This window comes from Drosophila takahashii, chromosome 3L, assembly GCF_030179915.1.
Source record: "Drosophila takahashii strain IR98-3 E-12201 chromosome 3L, DtakHiC1v2, whole genome shotgun sequence".
NCBI classification, from domain to species: domain Eukaryota; kingdom Metazoa; phylum Arthropoda; class Insecta; order Diptera; family Drosophilidae; genus Drosophila; species Drosophila takahashii.
Genome location: NC_091680.1, coordinates 15,065,530 through 15,088,399, shown reverse-complemented (window position 1 = coordinate 15,088,399; position 22,870 = coordinate 15,065,530). Strand labels below are relative to the sequence as shown.

Genomic DNA, 22,870 nt, shown 5'->3' with positions numbered 1-22,870 from the left:
ATGTTTGTATAACAAATCTTTGAAAAATTCCTATAATAATCAAAATATAAAAGGTGAGCCATTTTTAAATTATTTTTCAATTACCTTTTGATATTTGTATCTCAGCATCAATTTAATATATCCAACAAGGAACTTCTTCCTTTGAATACCTCCTGAATAATAGTCTTATTTAAAGTTTATTCTAATAATAATTTTAAGTTTAAAGCACAAAGTAAATCTACTTTGCAATTAAAAATTATTAATGGCAGACCGGCATGGGATTATCTATTCTTTGTAAGGTAGTTGGCTTTTCCCCCTAAAAGAAGTACTATCGGGCCATGGGGATTTGCCCAGCGATCTTCCAGATAAGACCCTTTGGATCGGGTATATAACAGACCCGTTTTTGAAGGGAAATCATTCACTGTTCAATCAGCCATCAGTATGAAGGTCTTCGCAGTCTTGGTTTTGGCCATCGCCTCCGCCTCCGCTGGGCTCCTGCCCCAGATCGCTCCTGTGCATCCTCGTGACAGGACCACAGTGCCCTCCATTACCGGTCGCATCACCAACGGAAACAACGCCGTGGCGGATCAGTTCCCCTACCAGGTGGGACTGAGCTTCGTCGGATCGGAGGGCAGCTGGTGGTGCGGTGGATCGATCATCGACAACTCCTGGATTCTGACTGCTGCCCACTGCACCAGCGGGTCAGTTGCCTTTGCACCTTTCGGGAGATTCCTGGATTAATTTAGTATTAACTTTTCAGTGCCTCCTCCGTGACCATCTACTATGGAGCTACCGTTCGCACCAGCCCGCAGTTCACCCACACCGTTTCCAGCTCCAACTGGATCCAGCATGCCAACTACATCTCTCTGACCGTCCGCAACGACATCTCCCTGATCAAGACCCCGTCCGTAACCTTCTCGGCTGCCGTCAACAAGATCGCCCTGCCCGCCATCGCCAGTAGCTACTCCACTTACGTTGGCCAGACCGCCGTTGCCTCTGGATGGGGTCTTACCTCCGATGAGGCCACCGCCGTGGCCAGGGACCTCCAGTTCACCGACCTGACTGTCATCGAGAACTCCGTGTGCCAGAAGGCCTTTAGCAGTCTGATCGTCACCAGCAGGGTGATCTGCGTGGCCACCCCCAAGGGAACTTCCACTTGCCAGGGAGACTCCGGTGGCCCCCTGGCTCTGGATGGCACCCTCATCGGCATCACCTCCTTTGGATCGCCCGATGGTTGCGAGGTTGGCGAGCCAGCCGCCTTCACCCGCGTGACCAGCTACTTGGACTGGATCAAGACCAACTCCGGAGTTTCGGCTTAGAGGATCCAACGAGTCCTGTAACTTTTTCAAAAATAAAATGAGAGCATTCAAATATTTTCTATTTGTTTTTTTTTTAATTTTAAGGATAAAGTAATCTTTTCAATGGAATAGATTTTTTAAATACTAATAATAAATAAGTTACTTAGGACAGTAGCATATAGGAAATTGGGTTCAACAGCCATTGTTTCCCTTTAGAAGCTAAATAATAGACAATGCTTCTGTTGCATAATAATTAAAATATATTTTCAAAATCGATTTAATCTAGTATTTGACATAGCTAGAGAAACTTTAGAAATATCTCCTAATAAAACACTGCGGACTTGGTCTTGATCCAATCCAAGTGACTGGTGACGCGAGTAAAGCCAGCTGGCTTATTTTTCTCGCATCCCAAAGCGGATACGAATGAGGTGACTCCAATCAGTTTACCATTCAGGGCCAAAGGACCTCCAGAATCGCCCTGGCAGGTTGATCTCTTGTTCGTGGAAGCCACACAGATGACTCCACTAGTGACGATCGAGGACCCATAGGTCTGTTGGCACACGGCATTACTGATGACCTGGAGTTCGGCATATTGCAAGTAGGAGGTGACCGAACTATCATAATCTGAGGTCGTGCCCCATCCGGAGGCTATGGCAGTCTGTCCGGCGAAAGAGGAGTTGCTGCTTGCGATGGAGGGCAGGGTGATCTTGTTTATGGCAGCCGTGAATTTAACAGATGGCGTTTTGATCAGGGAGATGTCGTTCTGTAGAGTTGCCGCTTTGTAGCTGGCGTGCTGTACAAACTTTGATTTGGAAACCTTTTTCTTCAATTTGGCACTGGTCCGAAGTGTAGAACCATAGTAAATGGTCACGGAAGAGGCACTGCAAAAGAGATATTTTATAAAATTTAAATTAAAGGTATCTGGAATGATTACTCACCCATTTGTGCAATGGGCAGCAGTTAGAACCCAAGTATTTGCTATGATTGAGCCACCGCACCACCAACTGCCAGCGGAGTTCTTAAAAGCGAGTCCCACCTGGTAGGGAAACTGGTTGGAAGCTGCCTTGTTTCCGTTGGTAATGCGACCTTCAATGGATGGAGCATCCACAAGGTCACGAGGATGCACTGGAGTATCAACCTGAGGCAAAACACCCGCAGAAACGGTTGCAATTGCTAGGATCACAACCACAAAGACCTTCATTCTGATCGATTACACTTGACTGAGTGAAAATTACCTGCTAATAGGGGTCATTATATACTAAGATCTTATCAATATAGGGACACAATAATTGTAAATTTATAAAATCCTTTAGTCTTATAAGGAATTTACAAATTTTATTGTGGAGAACATCGATGCCTCACAAATATGTTACATCAATAGGGGAAACTACGTTCCCATATTACCTAGAATTAAATAATAAATTTGCCTTAACAAAGGTTTGCTTTTAGATTATTTATTTATATTGTTTACTATATAGATAAAGAAGTAAAAAATCAGCAATGATAAGGTAATACATATGGGTGAGTAAGTAAAATATAACGATTATTTAACCATGTTAAAATGTCTTTGCTTCCAAGTTTAAGGTAATTGATAGGCAAATGAGTGCCAGTACTTTAAAATCTTATCAGTCTAGAAATATATTACAAAAGCACCAAAAAAAAAAATAAACTGATAAAAAATTCTGCGAAATGTAATCAGAGCATTCAAGTGGACTGGCCAGCCATCTATGGAGATAAGATTCTATAGTTTGGGTATAAAAGAGGGCCCCAGAGAAGCGAATAATCACTCATAGTTTGAGCAACAGCATGAAGGTTCTCGTAGTTTTGGTTCTGGCTCTGGCCTCCGCCTCCGCCGGGCTCCTGCCCAAGGTCGCTCCTGTCCATCCTCGCGACAGGGTCTCGACCCCATCGATCAATGGTCGCATCACCAACGGCAAGGACGCCGTGGCCGACCAGTTCCCCTACCAGCTGGGACTCGCCTTCTCCAGCTCTCAGGGAGGTTGGTGGTGCGGTGGCTCCCTCATCAGCACTCGCTGGGTGTTGACTGCTGCTCACTGTACCGACGGGTAAGTTGCCTTTAATACAGATCCTTTATAGGATCCCGTCTAATGAGAGAATCCTCAATGCAGAGCCGCTAGCGTAACCATCAACTTCGGTGCCACCGTTCGTACCAGCCCCAAGTTCACCCAAACCGTCGCCAGCTCGAACTTCATCCAGCACGAAAGCTACTTGTCTGCGATCATCCGCAACGATATCTCGCTGATCAAGATCTCCGACGTTTCCCTCTCTGCCGCTGTCAACACGATCGCCCTGCCCGCCAGCTCCTCTAGCTACACCTCCTTGGTTGGAAAGACAGCCGTTGCCTCCGGATGGGGCCTTGTTTCAGATTCTGCCACCGCCGTGCATAAGGATCTCCAGTATGTCGACCTCCCCATCATTGCGAAGTCCGTTTGCGAGGATACCTTTGGAAGCCTAATTGTCACTAATAGGATTCTTTGCGTTGGCACGGACAACAAGTCCTCCACTTGCCAGGGTGACTCAGGCGGCCCATTGGTGTATGACAAGACCCTCATCGGTGCCACCTCCTTTGGATCGGCTAGTGGTTGCGAAGCTGGCCTTCCCGCTGCATTCACCAGTGTTGCCTACTACGTGCCCTGGATCCTGGCCAACACCGATATTAAGCAGTAAAAAACTGATTTTACACCACTTATCGCACACAAAATAAAACGATTTTTTTATCCTTAAAATAAAATGAATTGATGTTTTCTTTACATTGTCCTGCAAAAGAACAAGCCAATTTATATAAATTTTGTAAGAAATTGGATAGGGAATATCCAAACTTAAACTAAAATACCCTAAATAAGTGTGAGTGTTAACTTTTAAACTATTTCCTTTTGATTTAATTTCCTAAGAAAGTTATTAAATATTTGTGGCTCTGAAACACCAAGTAAATTTACTTATAACTTATGATCTTAAGTACGTAATTTATGATCAATATGAAACCAAATGACGGATATTGGGCCTTGGTGTGTAATACCTTAAAGCCATTTAGCTCCCGGAACATTATCAACGGCCTTTTCATGTGTCGAAATGCAAGCAAAGGCGTGCAGTAAATTAAACAAATAATAAACTAAGCGCTGATAAAACGGCAGTCAATAAATTTATAGAGACCCCGACCCAGACATTATGGGGCTAAACCAGAAATCGTGCAATTGAAGGCCCCGCAAAATGAGTGGTTCGAAAGCAATTAAGGCGACTGCATTTGGCCAAAGGGAGTCCAAGTCCAAGTCGAAGGCCTATGGCCTAAGCAACATAATCGCCGAAACGTGCGGCAATTACACGGGAGCTTGAGGAATTGAATGCCAAACATCTGCTGCTCTTCCCATCTCCGTGGGTATAATTTGCACTGGCCCAGGCAAATTCAATTAACAGACGAATCGGACACGTGCCACAACCAAGACGTCGACGCAATGTTGATGCCACAATAGCTGACTATATAAAAACACCAGCTAAAACAACAACAACGCCAGTACTTCACATGAAGAGCCCACTCAGACCTCAACGTGGACTTACTTATTACGACCTCAGATATCTGAGTGTAAGTCATTGGCAAAACGAAAAAGGTGAATTCATTCATCATTTTCGTTCATCATAAAATGATTTTGATAAAGAAAGGAGCACCCTCTTCATATGAAAAAGAATTTCCAAATAAACACTTAAGGATTGCAATTACGGGGTACTCCCCTTATTATATTTCGTATATTTTCAGTGATAAGATGGCGCTACGAATGACGCCACTTCTCTGCCTACTTTTACCAATACTGGTAGTCTCAGCAAAAACTTGGCTGGATAGTTTTGAAGACACTGCAGAGGAGTCTCCTGTTGATGATGAAACAATTATGGAGAAACGTTTTCAACTGGGCTATGAAAACTGGCGTCTTCGCTGCGAGAAATTCGAAGAGGAGCTGAATCAAACCTCCCCAGTAAACACTCGAATTGCAGGTGGAGAACTGGCGGCACGTGGCATGTTTCCCTATCAAGTGGGTCTGGTGATTCAGCAGAGTGGTGGCGATCTCTTCAAGTGCGGTGGTTCCCTTATCACCCTTCAGTTTGTGTTGACCGCAGCTCACTGTTTAATCGATGCCATCGGGGCAAGAATTTACACAGGTGCCACAATATTCGCCGACTCTGAAGACTCCGCCGAAGTTATTTTGGTAACACATCGGGATTTCTTCACCCATCCGGATTACTTGGGCTTCGGGGGATACAATGACTTGGCTTTGATACGACTGACGAGAAAGGTCATCACCTCGGATCGAGTGCAACCCATAGAGCTGGCTGGAGAGTTTATGCATCAAACGTTTTTGGAAGGTCAAGTGGTGACCCTATCTGGCTGGGGAAGATTAGGAGACTCACCCGGCAGTGAAACGCGAATTCTTCAGTACTTGGATGCGGAGGTGATCAATCAGGAACGCTGCATCTGCTATTTCCTGCCAGGATTGGTTGGCCAGCGTCACCTGTGCACCGATGGACAAAATGGACGAGGTGGCTGCAACGGCGACTCCGGTGGACCATTGGTTTACCACTGGCGCAACGTCAGCTACCTGATCGGGGTCACCTCGTTCGGCAGCGTCGAGGGCTGCGAGGTGGGGGCGCCCACTGCCTACGCCAGGATAACCGCATATTTGCCATGGATCCGACAACAAACGGCAATGACCAACTAAATGCAATTAACGCCTAATTGCAGACCATTAATTGCTAAACAATATAGTCTCGGGCCAGACAATAAAACCAATTTGAGCACTGAAACCGAGACGACCGACAGGTTCCTGCCGAGAAGGGAAGGTGAAAATGGTTCATTTAATGGGTGGTTGTTTTCCCTTGAATGGAAATTGTTACCGATAAATAACAATAAACATTTCGGCATTACAGCAGACCAAGTCAATTTGGGGAGCTCAATAAAAGGAAAATAAAATATTCCAGTGGAAATTGCTGATGAATTCGCCTTTATCTTTGTTACAGCCCTCATCCACTCCTTTCTCAGCTAATCGTCTTTAATTGGCCATCCGAATTGGCCATTAACCGCAGCGATGTGGTCAGCCAAACGCGTCATCAAATCACGCGGCAATCGCTGATAAAGAACGGCTGCGGTTGCGAAAACAATCGAACTTTGTTTGTTTATAATCGTAAATGGAAAAGAGACACCCAATGCGCAAATAATTTGGGTTTTATTATTCAGCTGTCAAAAGGGGTTTTCGCCAGTCCTGACCGACTCACGTCCTCCTCCTTGACCTTTCCTGAAGGTAAACAAACAAACAAGCCGTCAAACCTGCTAAACTGTAGGCTTACAGAGTATCTCTCCCTATAGACAAGCGATAAGATAGTAATAGTAACCGACTTCTAAGATACGCAAGCGGCACACGCAAACCTTTGCCAGTTTTGTATATATACTCTATATATCTTTTATGTTTAAAACTAATCAAATTAATTAGCAACCTCATGCTCGGCTTTCGGTATCGCACCAGTGCAATCTGGAAATCCACCTGAGGCCGGCCCACTGCCCAGATTAGATCCATATCGGGATTCTAGGATTGGGAAAGTAATTTTGGCGGCCGTGTGGCTGAAGTTCATTCATTCATATCTTCTGCACAAAATCTCGGCAGATAAGGTAGTTCGAACCGACTTTGGAGGCCCTCTATCTAATCGCGACAGGTCTATTTGTGAAGTGCAACCTAATCACAGGCGATTTTTCCACTATAAAAGACCCCTGGCGGGCCTTGGAAGACCAGTTGAGTTCCTTTAACTGAACAAGCAACAATTCCCGAGATGAAGTTCCTGATCATCCTTGCCCTGGCCGTGGCCGCCTCCGCTTTCCCGGAGTCGGAGCTCCACCACCGCAGCCGCGAGATGCCCGTGGTTGGCAGCATCGAGGGTCGCATCACCGGAGGAAGCAAAGCCTCCGTCGGCCAGTTCCCCTACCAGGTGGGACTTTCCCTGCGAGTGAGCGCTCTGTCCAGCGCCTGGTGCGGTGGCTCCCTGATCGGAAACTCCTGGGTCCTGACCGCTGCTCACTGTACCGATGGGTGAGTGTCCTTTTTTACATATTCTATATAATATACATATTCTATTTATATTTTCATATTCTCGTCCATCACAGAATTTCGTCCGTGACCGTCTACCTGGGCGCCACCGTGCGTACCGCCGCCGAGGTTACCGCCACCGTCTCCAGCTCCGACATCATCATCCACTCCGGCTGGAACAGCGCCAACTTGAAGAACGACATCTCCCTGATCAAGATCCCCAGTGTCGCCTACACCACCAATATCCAGGCTGTCAAGCTCCCATCGATCGCCAGCTCTTACTCGACCTATACCGGTGATTCCGCTATCGCCTCCGGATGGGGCCGCACCAGTGATACGTCCAACTCGGTGGCCAACGAACTGTACTACGTCGCCTTGACTGTGATCGCCAACAGCGTGTGTGCCAACACCTACGGATCCTCGATCGTGACCTCCTCCAACATCTGCGTCGCCACCCCCAACGGTCAGTCCACCTGCAACGGTGACTCCGGCGGCCCTCTGGTTCTGTCCTCCTCCAAGGTTCTGATCGGTGCTACCTCCTTCGGTGCTTCTGCCGGTTGCCAGAAGGGCTACCCAGCTGCCTTCACCCGTGTGACCAGCTACGTGGACTGGATCAAGTCCAACACTGGCATCTCTTACTAGATGGGGAACGATCATTTCGCAAAAATATAAAAATCATTTCTAACGAACTTTAAGCGGTTTATGTTTCAAAGGGGGAGTTCCAAACAAAGCCCTGATCCACGGGGGTAATATGGGCACAACCGAATGTTTTCGCACTCTCGAGATCCAAAACTACCGATGGTGGCTATGATGAAGCTTACAAAGAATTACTAAAACAAAACAAAATTTAAATGAAATTTGTTTATTCATAATCTTAAGAAAGAACAAATCTATTTATTTACACCAATTAAAATGAAACAAATTTAACGTTTAAAACAAAAAATATTAATATCATGAAATAAATGAACATAAAGTAAAATAATCGACAATTAAAAGTGAAAGTTGGCCAAGCTGTTACATGCTCTCATTAAAATTCATTAAATTGCCAAGCGACACAATAAAAACTGAAAACTTCAGAGCAAGCTGAAAAAAACAGGCAAATAAGGAAAAGTTTCGCCCAAGTAAAAGTCAAAAGAAAAACGCAGACAATATGTCAACACTTGAATTATTACGAGGCATTTAAATAAATGACGAAAGTTGTTTCTTTATTCGCAGCACTTATTATTTTCAGGCCATCAAATTCGAGGACTTTTTGATGGGAATTTCCAACAGTGTAGGGACCTCACATGTGGAAGGATGGCAGGTGGTGCCTAAAAACCAGTCCCGACCAGATGGTCCTGCGGTTCCGCATAAAAAGCATTTACTCAACACGAGCCAAGCGACAGAAAGCAGAGACGGAGATGGAAACAGGAACAGAAACCAAAAACCAGATCCAAATCCAGAGACATAACAAAGTCAGTCAGGGAAAATAGCAGCAGCTGAGCTTGAAGGGAGAATGGGAATGGAAACGGGAGACCCCCAACTCCCAGCCGAGAGTTAAGGGGTCCAGTCGTGCTGATAAATGTTTGCATTGCGGAAATTTATGACAGCACAAAAAGTTTCCTGCACTCGTATTCTGTGGTTTAGATATGACAAAATATCATACATGGCCCCCGAAATAAAAAACGCAGAAGTTACTACTCACTATGGGTATGTGAGTGTGTGGCGGTAAAGTTAGTTAAAATGTCAACCCAGAAAGCGGACAACGAGTGTTTATGGCCAAAGTTTTTTATTTAAAATCCACTTTGCCCAGTTGCAATGCTGCTCTGATTGAACGCCCCAAAGTTCGCCTCCTTCTTGGCCGCAAACTTCATTTCCCTGCTTTTCCCAGATTGAAGTGAACTTCGTTGATGGGGCATTTCGGCCTGACTTTCCCAATGACAGTCAGTTGGTCAAATGGTTTTCTTTGATTCACTTTATTGGCAAAATATTTTACCAGCCTGCGGACACAGAGACGACGAATATCCGGTAGCCGGAATTTGCATTGACTTTAATTTACTTATTTATGTCCTGGCACCTTTGGGCCAAGGGCCTTGGCCTCTGACCCACTTCGCACCAATTAAATATTTAGCTCCCCTTCAAATGGCAGCTAATAAAATCAATTCTCGCATGGAGCTCGTATGGAGCTCTAATCACAGAGCAAAATCAATTAACGAACTGTCAGCTCATCAATTATGGCCAAATAAAAGGGCGGAGGGGGCCGATTCGGGACTTTTCGACTGGCGAGTCAACAACGCAATCCCGGCTAATAAATGCCAGCCAATTGAAAGCAATCAACTTAATTAACGATTTTTGGCGGGGGCCAAGATTCGGCTACATAATTAATTAAGTGGAGTCGGAATTAGCCAACCGAAAATATCAAAAAAAGAAAAAGCAGACTCTGCAAAGTCAGCATTTCGGGGTCACCACATGGCGAAAATGAGCCTGACTTCGAATAGTTGTAGTTGTAATGGGGTTTATGATGATGATGTTATACTCAGCATGAAAAACAATTTAATTAGAAACAGAATTTTGGCTTTACCCCTTAGGTCAGACCGCAATTACACAAAGAGATATTTAAGTAGGTTTTTTTATTTCATTTTTTCTTGGCTGAACTTACTAGCTAACTTTGCTAAATCATAAGTTGATATTTAGTTAACCGCTTCAACTTTGGAATTTCTGGGTCACCACTTTGACTGCAAAATACAGCCCCCGATCATTTTGATAGAGTAGTTGGAGAAATAACACTAGTTTACAAAATAATATTCTTGGTGTGCTCCCCAGCAATTGATGTCAAATTCTGTTAGAATGCCAACACCAATTATTTTTGTTTACATGTCGCCACCTATGATAAATCTTAAATTTGGACTCTGTCAACCGAAAAAAGTGGAAAAATCCGAACTTTAAAAATCCATTATAAATCCGGTTTTCCATGGATTTGGTCCATATCCGGCTTGTTTTATTCGGTAGGATCTAAACTTTAAGTTTGTACCCATTATGATTTTTCAACGGAATTATTTCGAGTTTTTACGATATATACAGACGACTTACAGTCGACCTAAAAACACTTTTCCATCTTTGTCGAGCTTCTGCGCTGCCATTACTTATCCAATCATATAGATCTGTATCGCAAAGTTAAACTCTGATCTATTGACTTTAAAATAAAACTAAAACTGGCCCAATCGAGTGGATATCTGCCGAGATATAAGAAAAAATTCGAAAAAAGTCAGATATTTAACATTTCGAACTTTAAAAAATCTTTAAAAAAAAACTGTGCCATCGAAAAAAAAATTAATGCTATTTTCGTGGTCTAGAGGTCCAACACTAACTGAATTTGCCATCAATTGCTGGGGAGCATTTCGGCTGTAAACTAGTGTAATTTAAGTTGGCAAAAACTTTGACTGGCATTTTCTTAACCCCTTAGTTGGCCGTGTGCCTGTGACACTTTGAATGATGTTCGGCTAATTAAGCGCCCAACAATTACTATTGCTCTAGCACTTAACAATCCCAAGTCACTTGCGATGACAGGCCAACACAGAAAGTGTTTCTAACAAAAAGGCCCCATGCCAAAAACCAAACAAAAAACACAAGCACACACTGAGTAGAGAGTATCGCACACTTAATTCATTTAACTCAAACATTTTCATTTATTTATCGCATTACTGGGCTCTTTCCTCCCCGCTTAAGCAACCCCAGTTGGAACCGCCATCACCAGAGTTTTTTCGGCTAATGACTTCCTGCTTTTCCTAACGCGCTCAGCATCCGGCTTCCCCACATGTGTGTGGATGTGTTAGAGATTGGGTTGGTTTTCGGTTTGGTATGGGATAACTGACTGACTGACTGACAGTCCAAACACCCACCCATTGGGAAAGACTGGGGGGTAAGTGGAAGGCGCATCGGGCTCATTGAATGCTTTTGGCATGTTGCCCGGCCCGACACCATTATTTCTGGTAACAAGATAATTGTATAATGAAATCCAAACAACACTTGGGTCTTGGTGCGGCTCTGCTGGTGGCTCCACTTGAACCACCAACGCCCGAAACAAGTTCACTCAGCATCCACCACAATGACTTGACGGCAAAGTTCGCTGGTTTTTTGTTTGGACCCGGAGACAAAGAGTTTTGGCTGGTTTGCCTTCTGCCTTGACTGCTGATGGAGTGGCCTACACTTGTTCTGGTCCAAGTGGGCTCCTTTGATGAGCTGTGAAGCTTTCTATTTAATTTTGTGCCGTTTTTTAGCTAAATATTTACGTAATGTTTTATATAACTTTCTTCTAAATAAACAAAAATATTTTTATTTATTTTGATAAACATTTTTTTTTAAACATGAAAGTCATTTAATGAATCTATTGATAAGAAAATTCGTATTTTCTTGCAATTCATTCAATTTCTGCAACTACTGTCTCATTGATAAGATATGATTTAATTTTAGCGCAATAATACGTTCTTTACTAAAACTTATTTTGAAAGAAATAATAATTGTTTATCATTTGTAAAAAGATTTTCCCGCCATATTATCAATAAAAGAAAAGGGGGATTTTCTGGTATCTAAATACTCTAAAGCTAAAGATTATAACAATTTAATTGGAGGTACAAACAAAATTCCATTTATCAGCTACATGTAGCTGTAACTTTCCTATTGATAAAAAAGTCTACAATCTCATTAATGTCTTAACATTCCCAGTTTCTTGGGTAATCTAAGCAACCAAATCAATTGTTAGAGCAATTCTTAGTCCACAATTCCTGCTGTCGAAAACATACTTCCCCTTTTCTCTTAATTTCATTTCATTCACATGGAAGTAAAATGTCTTGTCATGGTCTCGTGCCTTTTGTTTTCATGTTTCTTTTTTTCCTGCCTCTTTGTTTTCCCTTTGGGAGTGACAATTGATTGACGGGAAAAGTTAATGGCTTACTTTCTGTACATTCTCCATATATAGAACTCGAGAACTACTTAAAGAAGTGCGTTTGCTTTTAGGCTAACAAACGGTAACAATAATTGAAACATCTCCGGGTCTTGAAAACTTCCCCAAAAGCACCGAGCACATATCAAGTAGATAGTCCACACACTCAGGGCCATATGCAAAGCCGCTCAGAGAGCACTCACCGAAATCCCCATGCCTCCGTCCTGGTATCCTGGCATTACCTAGAGCCATCACTCAGTAAAAAAAGGAGAGGAGCAGCGAGGACTGGCTGCAAGAGTAGGGCAAAAAATAATAATACTTTGCTCCTCCGGCAGGGCACAAAATAAAGACATAAAGCAAACAAATGCCGGCATCGGGGAGGAAATATGGGAGGAACCCGTCCGAAAGGAAGGTGGATTGAATGGTTGACTGGCAGTGGAGTGGCTTTTAGTGCGTTCAAGCAGAAAAATATATAGAAAACAATAAACCGAATTTACAACAAGAGCAACGAGAGCAAAACACAGAAAAAATATTGGCAAACAAAATGTTTATAAGCCATAAAGCATTTGCCAGCCCCAGCTGCATATTCATATAAATATTTGCAAGCTAAAATTTGATGAGTAGTTATATATTTTCCGACACAACACAAGCGGCAGACATTACATCAAGCGGAATGCGGAGATATTTCAGCAGAGGATCGCATAAATTTCTGGCATTAATGAAGTCTCAACAAAAGGGAGATTCCCGAATGAATGAACAATCTGCACAGGATATTAACTATTCCCGTACTCCGGCGAAAATATCAGACTGCATTCAAATTCTGTCAGACAAGAAACTGCAAATATACAAAGGAAAAGTTGCAATATTCGGTGCCAAGAATGCCCGGAACAATAGGAGGAATCCACGGTGGGTATTCAAAAGTCATTGATACGGCCCGAGCGGAATCATCTTTTTTTTCCTTTCTGGGATGTGCCAATGCCAATAAGCAGACAAGTACCACCTCCGATGGGGACACGTACTTGTTTCGCCCCGAAAAATCCACCCGACTTCGTCCTTCACTCCGTGGAAATCCAATTGTCGGAGTAGACAAAAATCCTTGGCGTTGGCACACAATAATAAAAGCGAACGGCGGCGAAAAAAAAATGGGAGAGCCAAAAGCAATCTATCGAAAAGGATTTGTTTGCATGGCAGGAATTTATATTTATATATTTCGAGCTGGAAAAAGACTGAGCCTTATCATATGCAAAAGCCGACGGGATGCCGTCAGCTTATTGATAGAAAATCACAGAGAAAGCAAAAATTGTCCTCGCTCTGCGTTTTTCTCAAATATTTGCCCAGCCAACTCGATGTATATAATATACATTTATGTGTACCCAAACTCCCATATAATAACTTAGTTTGATCCCTGCGCATAAAATTTAATGGTGGCCACTTGTGTTTGTCGTCTGTTCGTCGGATTTGTGTCAGAATATTGACAGTTGGTCGAAGTCACTGTATTGGGACAACATGCCGTATGTGCAATGCTTACAACCACTTTCCGTCACTCTGTCGCCGCTAAGCTCCCTTTTTATCAAGTTTTCTGTTCGAAAATTGCACTCAGGTGGAGTTGGAGACTTGGAAAGAGCTCCCCAGTCTGCCAGCTGCTCCCTAATCAAACTTTTTCAATACATCGCGCATTAAAAACGAGTTGACAAACTGCAAACACAAAACTTTGACCAAGTCCCGGGACCTGCTAAGTCCTGGGTTAACTTAGGTCACAGAGTTGAGGGAGGGAGGGCGCACCCTTTACTCAAACGTGAGTCACGCTAACATCTCTACTTACCACCCAAGTGCAGCGGCAAATTGCATTTTGGAAAAAAATAAAAAGCAAACTTTCCCAATGCATTTTCACCAGGGGTTTGGGTTTCAGTAACATCTTGAAGACGGGATGATATAAAATGAGGCGATAAGTTGTTGGCTCTGAGTTCTGAGGAAACCTTCAGTAAAAAAGGTGGCTGGCAAACACATTACTCATACGCAATGTGAGACTATCCCGGGCGGCATGATTAATGAGGCGGCTGCTGTTGACATCCCCAAAAGCAATTTGAATTATAGCAGGAAATAGACATAGTTCCCTGTGATAAGTCATCAGCGACAGGGCCAAGAAGTGGGTAGAGGGGTGGTTGGGTGGGCGGGTCAGCTGGGCCAGACAGTTGTCATTAATTCTGGTCAACAAGGAGTCGGAGACGGATGTCTTGAGCTGACCGCAGGCACAGCGACATTTTCATGACAATTTAACACAAAAAACTCATCTGACCGATCTTTGCTGCACTGGAAAAAAATATACTACAACAAAAAATCCTATAGTAGGTAGATAAAATGTATTTCTGATTTTTTTTACTATTAATTTTAATAATATTCGTTATCTAATAAGATTTTCTCAGTCATATACTTTTTAACAGGATCCAAAAATATTAAATAAAATATTACAAAATTATCTTACTTTTATAACTTTTACTTTATGAATACTTTCAATATAATATATTTTATAAATTTTTCCCAGTGCCATATACCACATTATTGGATTGGGGATATATAGCGACAGCCAAAACACACAATCCGAGTGCCATTGGAAGTAGAAGCGTAATCGATGCGGCTCACATTAGATGGCTGCCCCGAAGAGGTCCAAACACAGCTGAAGTGAGCCGGACGGAATCGGAATCCTTGGCCAGCCACCAGCATTTCAAGTGCTCCCCAAGAACGAAACTGACCTCTCAGGGAACTGCTCCTTTCGCTGCCGCTGCTGCTGCTTTTTATCCCAAGCTGCTGCTTCGTTTATCATTTGTTGTTCACTTGTCGAAATTTTATTGCTGCAATCTTGTTTGTCGTCGTCGTCTCGTCCTTTTCCTCTTTCTCGTCAAAGGAGAGCGCACGCTGGGGGACATTTCAAATGCCTTCCTAAGGACACTTGTACACACATACATCACAAGTCATAATATTAGCAGCAAGGAAATTAATAACTTGTTTTTAATGGATTTTAAAAATGTTATAAAATTTAGAGATTTAAATATTTTTGACTGAAAATATATTACCCATTGCAAGTTATTTTCACAAATTTATTAATATTACAACTTTTAATATAAATATCCTTAATTTTATTCTGCTTAACAATTATTTCTATTTTCATTAATGTTAAAAGATAAAATTATATTTTTGGTAAAAATTAATGATTATTTATGCTGCTATTATTTTCAACCCAACTGTGTTTATATCTGCTTAAGCCAGAGGCGTAGTCACATCCAGATGAATATTCGGGTCCCTTTCTTTCTCGCCCCCTTCTACGCAACTGAAGGAGCGAGCTGAGTTTTCCTTTTATCCGAGAGGACTGGACATTGTTGTTCAGGCTGTCGTTGTCGCAGCCGGAAATGCGTCTAATAAGCGTGTGTGTCGGGTGAGCGCATTACGTATACGTAATATACATTTATATATAAGTGTATTACATACATCTCTGCCAGCAATTTAAAGTGCGACCCTTTCATTTTTTTGGTTGCTTTAAGACTGGGTGCTCAGCCAACAATGAGAGCAAATATTTCAAGAAAATTAGTTTCTTTTGTTCCCCCTGAGAGACAGAGACAAAAGAAGCGAATTTTCCCGCAATCAGCGAAAGGAGCAACCATAAAAACGCTCAACAGGACGAAGGAAAATCAATAGAATGCAGTTGATATAGGGATTAAATAAATGAAAAATTTTCCAGGCCAAGTGTTTACTACTCTTCAAGGGGGAAAATCTATTTTATGCCTGGCATTTATGGGCCAGACACGCACAGTGGCCCACAAAAGTCACTGGCCGGCGGCAAACTACATACTACATGTGTCAGCATGAAAGGCAATGAATTGTTTTTATGTGCTAATGTCCGGCTGGAGCCTGAATCCGAAAATCCGGCTTGCTTTTGCATGCCCGACACGTAAGGCGATTTGATTTCAATTTCCCAGATTCAACTTGCCACTGTCATCTGCCCGCCCACACAAAATGAGTTGGCAACTTTGGCACACCGCTGCGTATGCTTAATACGATTTCGGTCTCACGACCATCAGATAATCTCTGGGTATTTCAGCCACTCCACACTTCGTCGAGAGTCACCGTAAACAATTTCTGATCGATCGCCGTTGAAAGAATCAAATAATTCGATTAGAGCGATTTCGTTTAGCCGGATTTTCCCAGCTAAAAATATATACTTTAATATAAGTTAAGCAGTGCAAAAGTCATCAAAAGTCGTCCGTTAGCCAAAGGCGAAATAGCACTGCCGTCATCTAGCGAAATCTAAGCTTATCTCTTATCACTTATCACTCGAGTGGGCGACGTCTGCCGCCTGTTCGCCTGTGAAGTGCGTTTAATTGAAAGCCTGCGGTGTGTAATCTCATTGCTTTCCCACAAGTCCGATAACAGCAGATACTTTTTTTTGGCTTTCGGTCAATCAAAGCCGATAAGTACCACTACATCCTCTCTGGCGGAAATAAAAAAAATCAGAAAAAGCCACGACTGATAAGCAATTTCACGCGCATAAACAGAAATGACTTGGTCAGAATACAAGAGGCCCGGCAGCCGATAATGGTATATAAGTGCTAGCCAGTCCGCTGGAGAATCATTCGTTCTTCGACCATCATGAAAGTGCTCGTAGTCTTCGCCTTGGCCCTGGCCACCGCCTCCGCCAGTCTCCTGCCCAAGGAGGCCCCGGTCCACCCTCGTGACCTGCCCGCCGTGCCCTCGATCCAGGGTCGCATCACCAACGGCAAGACCGCCGTCGAAGGAGAGTTCCCCTACCAGGTGGGACTCAGCTTCGCCAGCACCAGCGGCAGCTGGTGGTGCGGTGGCTCCATCATCGATAACCAATGGGTGCTGACCGCTGCCCACTGCACTTCCGGGTAAGTGAACTTATTCCCTTTAATCTATCATAAAGAAGAAAAGGTTTATTACAAAACTTCATTTCTAAACTCTAATTAAAAACAAGAAAGGAAGCTAGCTTCGGCAAGCCGAAGCTTATATACCCTTGCAGATCATTCTATTAATTTACAAATCGCAAAAATGTTAAATTTCTTTTTATTTCACATTAATTTTTCGATCGTTTCTATTACAGCTATATGATATAGTAGTTCGATCTTTTAAAAATTAAAATCGAAATTCGGAAATATTTCAAAATAGTCATATCCCAGAGTAGAAGGAAATGTAATAAAAACCAACAAAAATAAACCAAAATAAGATATAGTTGTCCGATCCGGTCGGTTCCGACATATATACTACCTGCAATAGAAATACGACTTTTGCGAAAGTTTCATCCCGATAGCTTTAAAACTGAGAGACTAGTTTGCGTAGAAACGGACGGACAGACGGACGGACAGACGGACGGACAGACGGACACACGGACATGGCTAGATCGACTCGTCTAGTGATGCTGATCAAGAATATATATACTTTATGGGGTCGGAAACGTCTCCTTCACTGCGTTGCAAACTTCTGACTGAAATCATAATACCCTCTGCAAGGGTATAAAAACAAATATATATGAATTTAAAAGGAATTTATATGTTTTACGTATTTAAAATAAAATTGAGAAAACTGAAAAACCGTTACCCGTTACTCAGCTAACAAAAGCGCGATGGAGATACAGATGTGACTGCTGCACAGCGACTATCTTGCAGCCACTCCCTTATTAACTTATAACTTTTTGATGAATAGTCCCTTTGGAAATATTTTTTACACGTCGATCTAGTCTAGTGATCTTGATCAAGAATATATACTTTATAGGTTTGATAGATTTCGATTTTTATAATTGTTATCTTTCTGTTACAGTGCCTCCGCTGTGACCGTTTACTACGGCGCCACCGTCCGCACCAACGCCAAGGTGACCCACACCGTGGCTAGCTCCAACTTCATTCAGCACGCCAGCTACAACTCGGTTGTGTTGAGGAACGACATTTCCCTGATCAAGACCCCGTCGGTTGCCTTTACCACCTACATCAACAAGGTTGCGCTGCCCGCCATCGCCAGCTCCTACTCCACTTATGCCGGAGAGAAGGCCATCGCCTCCGGATGGGGCAAGACCTCTGATGCCGCCTCCACCGTGGCCGAAACTCTGCAGTACGAGACCTTCGATGTTGTGTCCGTCGCCACCTGCCAGAATACCTACGGCACCCTGATCGCCACCTCCAAGGTGATCTGCATTGCCACCCCCAACAAGACCTCCACCTGCAACGGCGACTCTGGCGGCCCATTGGTCCTGGCCAGCTCCAAGGTACTTATCGGAGTGACCTCCTTTGTGTCCAGCGCTGGCTGCGAGTCCGGTGCCCCCGCTGGCTTCACTCGTGTGACCAGCTACTTGGACTGGATCAAGGATAACTCTGGTGTTGAAAAATAAGTACCTTTCAAATAAAAAAACGATTATTGACTTATACTTGGTTTGGTTGAAATATTTTTAGTAGTTATTATTTTACGTGCATTGGAGTGACTGTCACATGCTTCATGTGGTTTTTCTTTTAAAGAAGCCTGGAGCCCACATATTTACATATTTTGTAAAAGTTTAAATGCCATTTTGTGGTGTTTTTTAAAATTTTAAAATCGGACAATCCATTAAACAGTTATGTTAAAAAAATTAAATGGCTGCTAGATGGAGCCTGTAGCGGCCACTAGATGGAGCCAGTAGCTTTGACGTCTTCATATCTCCATCTCCCTCGCATTCCCTTTAGCTAAGTAACGGGTATCTGATAGTCGAAGTACTCGACTATAGCGTTCGCTCTTGCTTAAACTGCTTTTCATTTCTATGTTAAAGTTTTAAAAAGTTAAATGTTTTCAATGGTGGCGATAAAAAAGAAAAATTCATTGCTTAAGTAATGCATCGATCATCTTCCTGTTGAAATTTTTATACAATTTCATGGTTTTAACCGTATTTTAAATTTAAAAAACGACCGAAAACGGCCCTTATAAACCAGGGACCGTAAATAACAGTTAATTGAGACTTTTATTTTAAAAGGCCTACTGAGATTTGTTCAATTTTTTATCAACAATTTTACTGGTTTTTATGCACTTTATAGACATGGACAAATAACAGTTAATTTGCTTTCCAGATTTGTTGAAATGCATATGCTTTGTGGACAAGAATAAAAAAAGTGTTATTTTTGACATTTAAAACAAAATATCACAGTAGTCTTTCTAAAATAAAAGTCTCAAATAACTGTTACTTACGGTCCCTGTTATAAACTAATATATGTTTTGTATCTACTCAGAGAAAATTCTGGGAGTTAATTTGGGCATTAGCTCCCTAGTATTTCGAATTACTTCGTGGTCAGTAATACCCTCAATAAAGTAAACACCCAATATTAGTCAATAATCGTTCTTTATTTGAAAGGTGCTTAGTAGGAAATACCAGAGTTGCTCTTGATCCAGTCCAAGTAGCTGGTCACACGGGTGAAGCCAGCGGGGGCACCGGACTCGCAACCAGCGCTGGACACGAAGGAGGTCACACCGATAAGTTTCGAGTCGCTGACCAGGACCAATGGGCCGCCAGAGTCGCCGCTGCAGGTGGAGGTCTTGTTGGGGGTGGCAATGCAGATCACAGTGGACGAGGCAACCACAGAGCCATAGGAATTCTGGCAGGTGGCGACGGACACAACATCGAAGGTCTCGTACTGCAGAGTGCTGGCCACACCGGAGGCGGAATCAGAGGTCTTGCCCCATCCGGATGCGATAGCCTTCTGTCCGGCGTAAGTGGAGTAGGAGCTGGCGATAGAGGGCAACACAACCTTGTTGATGTAATTGGTGAAGGACACCGTCGAGGTCTTGATCAGGGAAATGTCGTTCTTCAACGTGTTCGAGTTGTAGCTGGCGTGCTGAGTGAAGCTGGAGCTGGAGACGGTCAGGGTCAACTTGGCGCTGGTGCGGACGGTGGCGCCGTAGTAGATGGTCACAGAGGAGGCACTGTACCAGGAAGACATCCATTAAAAAAACCGAAATTAAACAAACCCAATTACTTACCCGGAAGTGCAGTGAGCAGCGGTCAGCACCCATTGGTTACCGATGATGGAGCCACCGCACCACCAGCCTCCGCTGGAGCTGCTGAAGCTAAGTCCCACCTGGTAGGTGAACTGGCCTTCGGAGGCGGTCTTGCCGTTGGTGATGCGACCCTCGATCGAGGGCACGGCGGGCAGGTCCTTGGGGTGGACTGGGGTCTGCTGGGGCAGAATGCCAGCGGAGGCGGTGGCCAGAGCCAAGGCGAGGACTACGAGCACTTTCATGATGGTCGAAGAACGAATGATTCTCCTCCGGACTGGACGGCACTTATATACCATTCTATTGGGCCGGTTATCAGGTGCCGGGCCTCTTGTAATCTGGCTAAGTCATTTTTGTTTATAAGTGTGAAATGCCTTATCAGTCGTGGCTTTTCCATATTTTTTTTTTCGACCAGAGAGAATTTAGTGATACTTATCGGATTTGATTGATCGAAGCCAAAAAAAAAGCAAAGAGGAATTTGTAGTACTTGAAAAGTATGCAACAAAAACTTAATGATTTTAGAGATATGTATTATGGTTAGAATTTTAGAAGACTATTGTGAGCAGTGGTGTAGCTAGGATTTGGTTGAGGGGGTGTTTTTAGTAGATAATTTGTGTAGCTTACTTCTGAAAACTGGAGAGGGGAATTTAACATAGAAAGTGGGGTTTTAAGTATAAAGCGCATAATTCCTTAAATACAGAATTTTGTGATTAGTCTAAGTTTTGTGTAGCTTACTTCTGAAAACTGGAGAGGGGAATTTAACATAGAAAGTGGGGTTTTAAGTATAAAGCGCATAATTCCTTAAATACAGAATTTTGTGATTAGTCTAAGTTTTACTCCTAAAATAAGTAAAATGTATACTAAATTTTACCTTTTCCCCAAATCTGGTACTGGCTTATTTTTTTTACAGGTAAAGTGCGTTTAAGGTTTTCTTTTTGTTGGCTTTGGTCAATCAAATCAGATAAGTAGCCATACACATCTGGTAAAAAATAAAAAGCCACGACCGATAAAGAAGTTCCCGCGAAATCGAAGAACTAGGGGGTCTAAATACATGAGGCCGTGTGTGGTATATAAGCGCCGCCGAATGCGTTGGAGAATCATTCGATTTTCAACCATTATGAAAGTACTCGTAGTTTTCGCCTTGGTTTTGACCACCGCGTGCGCCGGTTTGTTACCTGTTCAAGAGCCAATTTCCTCCAGTGATCTGTCCGAGGGTCGGATCACCAACGGCAATAAAGCCTCCGCCGGTCAGTTTCCCTACGTGGTGGGACTCAGCTTCAGCAACTATTATGGCACCTGGTGGTGCGGTGGATCCATCATCAGCAACGAATGGGTCCTGACCACTGCCGAATGCACTTGGAGTGTAATTGGAGTGTAAGTAAACTCATATTCTCTCTCTCACTAAGTATAATTATAGGTTACAAGTATACCTCCTTAATTAATTCAAAGTAAATATATAGTTACATAGAAGATCACTTGAAAAGACTTGATTAAAATATATTACAGAAAATATTCATGAAATGATATTAATAGTAAATACAACTAATCTTTTAAATACGAAGTATTTTTATTGATTTTACGAAGCTTTATTTTAGCTAAAGCGGGAGTACACAATAAACAGCTTTCAGCTGATATAAAATAATATCATTTATAAGTATATTTAATAAATATAGATTTCGGATATTATAATGGATATCTCCCTGAAACAGTGCCTCAAAAGTGACCATTTACTACGGCTCCAACGTGCGGGGCACCGGCAAGGTGACCCACACCGTTGACTCCAGCAACATTATTAGGCACGAAACCTATAGTGTGTTCTATAAGGTTAACAACATTGCCCTGATCAAGACTCCATGGGTATCCTTCACCACCGACATCCAGAAGGTTGGACTGCCAGTCATGTCCAGCGCCTACTCCTCTTACGCCGGAGAGTGGGCCACCGCCTGCGGATGGGGCAAGACCAAAGATTCTGCAAGCGACTATTCCAAGAACCTGATGTACGCGACATTCGAAGTTATCTCCGTCGCGGAGTGCCAGAAAGTTTGGAGCGAGATAGTCGCCTCATCTAGAGTGATCTGCGTTAGGACCACCAGCAAGACCTCAATCTGCCAAGGCGACGGTGGCGGCCCATTGGTCCTGGGCGGCAAGTACCTCATCGGTGTGAGCGCCTTCGTATCCGAGAAAGGCTGTCAGGCCAATCAACCTGCTGGCTTCGTTCGGGTGACCAGCTACTTGGACTGGATTAAGGAAAAGTCCGGTGTCTATTATTAATCGCTGTTCAATTAAAAATGATTAAATAAAGTGTTTTGACTTTGAAGGGTTTTGTTAAGTTTTGTTTATCTACCAGCATGATGCAAAATATGGTCTCTTACTTACCACCTTTTTGGAATTTGGAGCTCTTCTTATTTTAAATTGAGGACTTATTTTATTATGAAAACATAACACCTCGACATTTCGGGACTTATTTCTTTGGGCAGTGCAAAAAAGAACCAAGGTCGTCTGTTTGGCAAAGGCAACATGGCAAAGTCTTCATTTATCGAAATCTATGCTTATGAAATACTTTGGGCGGCGACTTC

The 22,870-nt window shown here is 43.1% G+C and overlaps 8 protein-coding genes across 8 annotated transcripts; 6 read left to right on the top strand and 2 right to left on the bottom strand.

Moving 5' to 3' along the window:
* Nucleotides 1-417: 417 nt before the first annotated feature.
* LOC108067666 (serine protease 1-like) lies at nucleotides 418-1,352 on the top strand. The gene is made up of 2 exons (XM_017156803.2): nucleotides 418-680; nucleotides 740-1,352. Exons 1-2 carry the CDS (start codon nucleotides 421-423, stop codon nucleotides 1,296-1,298), a joined length of 819 nt encoding a protein of 272 aa, XP_017012292.2. The 5' UTR covers nucleotides 418-420; the 3' UTR covers nucleotides 1,299-1,352.
* Nucleotides 1,353-1,567: 215 nt separating this feature from the next.
* LOC108067679 (serine protease 1-like) lies at nucleotides 1,568-2,487 on the bottom strand. Its single transcript, XM_017156819.2, has 2 exons — nucleotides 2,216-2,487; nucleotides 1,568-2,158 (listed from the first exon to the last, which is right to left on the bottom strand). The coding sequence occupies exons 1-2, from the start codon at nucleotides 2,476-2,478 to the stop codon at nucleotides 1,600-1,602; spliced, it is 822 nt and encodes a 273-aa protein (XP_017012308.2). The 5' UTR covers nucleotides 2,479-2,487; the 3' UTR covers nucleotides 1,568-1,599.
* A 581-nt stretch (nucleotides 2,488-3,068) lies between these two features.
* Nucleotides 3,069-4,029, top strand: LOC108067672 (serine protease 1-like). Its single transcript, XM_017156808.2, has 2 exons — nucleotides 3,069-3,343; nucleotides 3,407-4,029. The coding sequence occupies exons 1-2, from the start codon at nucleotides 3,084-3,086 to the stop codon at nucleotides 3,963-3,965; spliced, it is 819 nt and encodes a 272-aa protein (XP_017012297.2). The 5' UTR covers nucleotides 3,069-3,083; the 3' UTR covers nucleotides 3,966-4,029.
* Nucleotides 4,030-4,505: 476 nt separating this feature from the next.
* LOC108067667 (brachyurin) lies at nucleotides 4,506-6,211 on the top strand. The gene is made up of 2 exons (XM_044395950.1): nucleotides 4,506-4,603; nucleotides 5,047-6,211. Exons 1-2 carry the CDS (start codon nucleotides 4,506-4,508, stop codon nucleotides 5,999-6,001), a joined length of 1,053 nt encoding a protein of 350 aa, XP_044251885.1. The 3' UTR covers nucleotides 6,002-6,211.
* Nucleotides 6,212-7,062: 851 nt separating this feature from the next.
* On the top strand, nucleotides 7,063-8,046 carry LOC108067773 (serine protease 1-like). Its single transcript, XM_017156971.2, has 2 exons — nucleotides 7,063-7,360; nucleotides 7,435-8,046. The coding sequence occupies exons 1-2, from the start codon at nucleotides 7,104-7,106 to the stop codon at nucleotides 7,997-7,999; spliced, it is 822 nt and encodes a 273-aa protein (XP_017012460.2). The 5' UTR covers nucleotides 7,063-7,103; the 3' UTR covers nucleotides 8,000-8,046.
* An 8,857-nt stretch (nucleotides 8,047-16,903) lies between these two features.
* Nucleotides 16,904-18,702, top strand: LOC108067668 (serine protease 1-like). Its single transcript, XM_044395835.2, has 2 exons — nucleotides 16,904-17,176; nucleotides 18,102-18,702. The coding sequence occupies exons 1-2, from the start codon at nucleotides 16,917-16,919 to the stop codon at nucleotides 18,664-18,666; spliced, it is 825 nt and encodes a 274-aa protein (XP_044251770.1). The 5' UTR covers nucleotides 16,904-16,916; the 3' UTR covers nucleotides 18,667-18,702.
* A 922-nt stretch (nucleotides 18,703-19,624) lies between these two features.
* LOC123003401 (serine protease 1-like) lies at nucleotides 19,625-20,561 on the bottom strand. Its single transcript, XM_044395834.2, has 2 exons — nucleotides 20,280-20,561; nucleotides 19,625-20,222 (listed from the first exon to the last, which is right to left on the bottom strand). Exons 1-2 carry the CDS (start codon nucleotides 20,537-20,539, stop codon nucleotides 19,658-19,660), a joined length of 825 nt encoding a protein of 274 aa, XP_044251769.1. The 5' UTR covers nucleotides 20,540-20,561; the 3' UTR covers nucleotides 19,625-19,657.
* Nucleotides 20,562-20,794: 233 nt separating this feature from the next.
* Nucleotides 20,795-22,565, top strand: LOC108067758 (serine protease 3-like). Its single transcript, XM_017156947.3, has 2 exons — nucleotides 20,795-21,668; nucleotides 22,004-22,565. The coding sequence occupies exons 1-2, from the start codon at nucleotides 21,346-21,348 to the stop codon at nucleotides 22,563-22,565; spliced, it is 885 nt and encodes a 294-aa protein (XP_017012436.3). The 5' UTR covers nucleotides 20,795-21,345.
* Nucleotides 22,566-22,870: the final 305 nt, after the last annotated feature.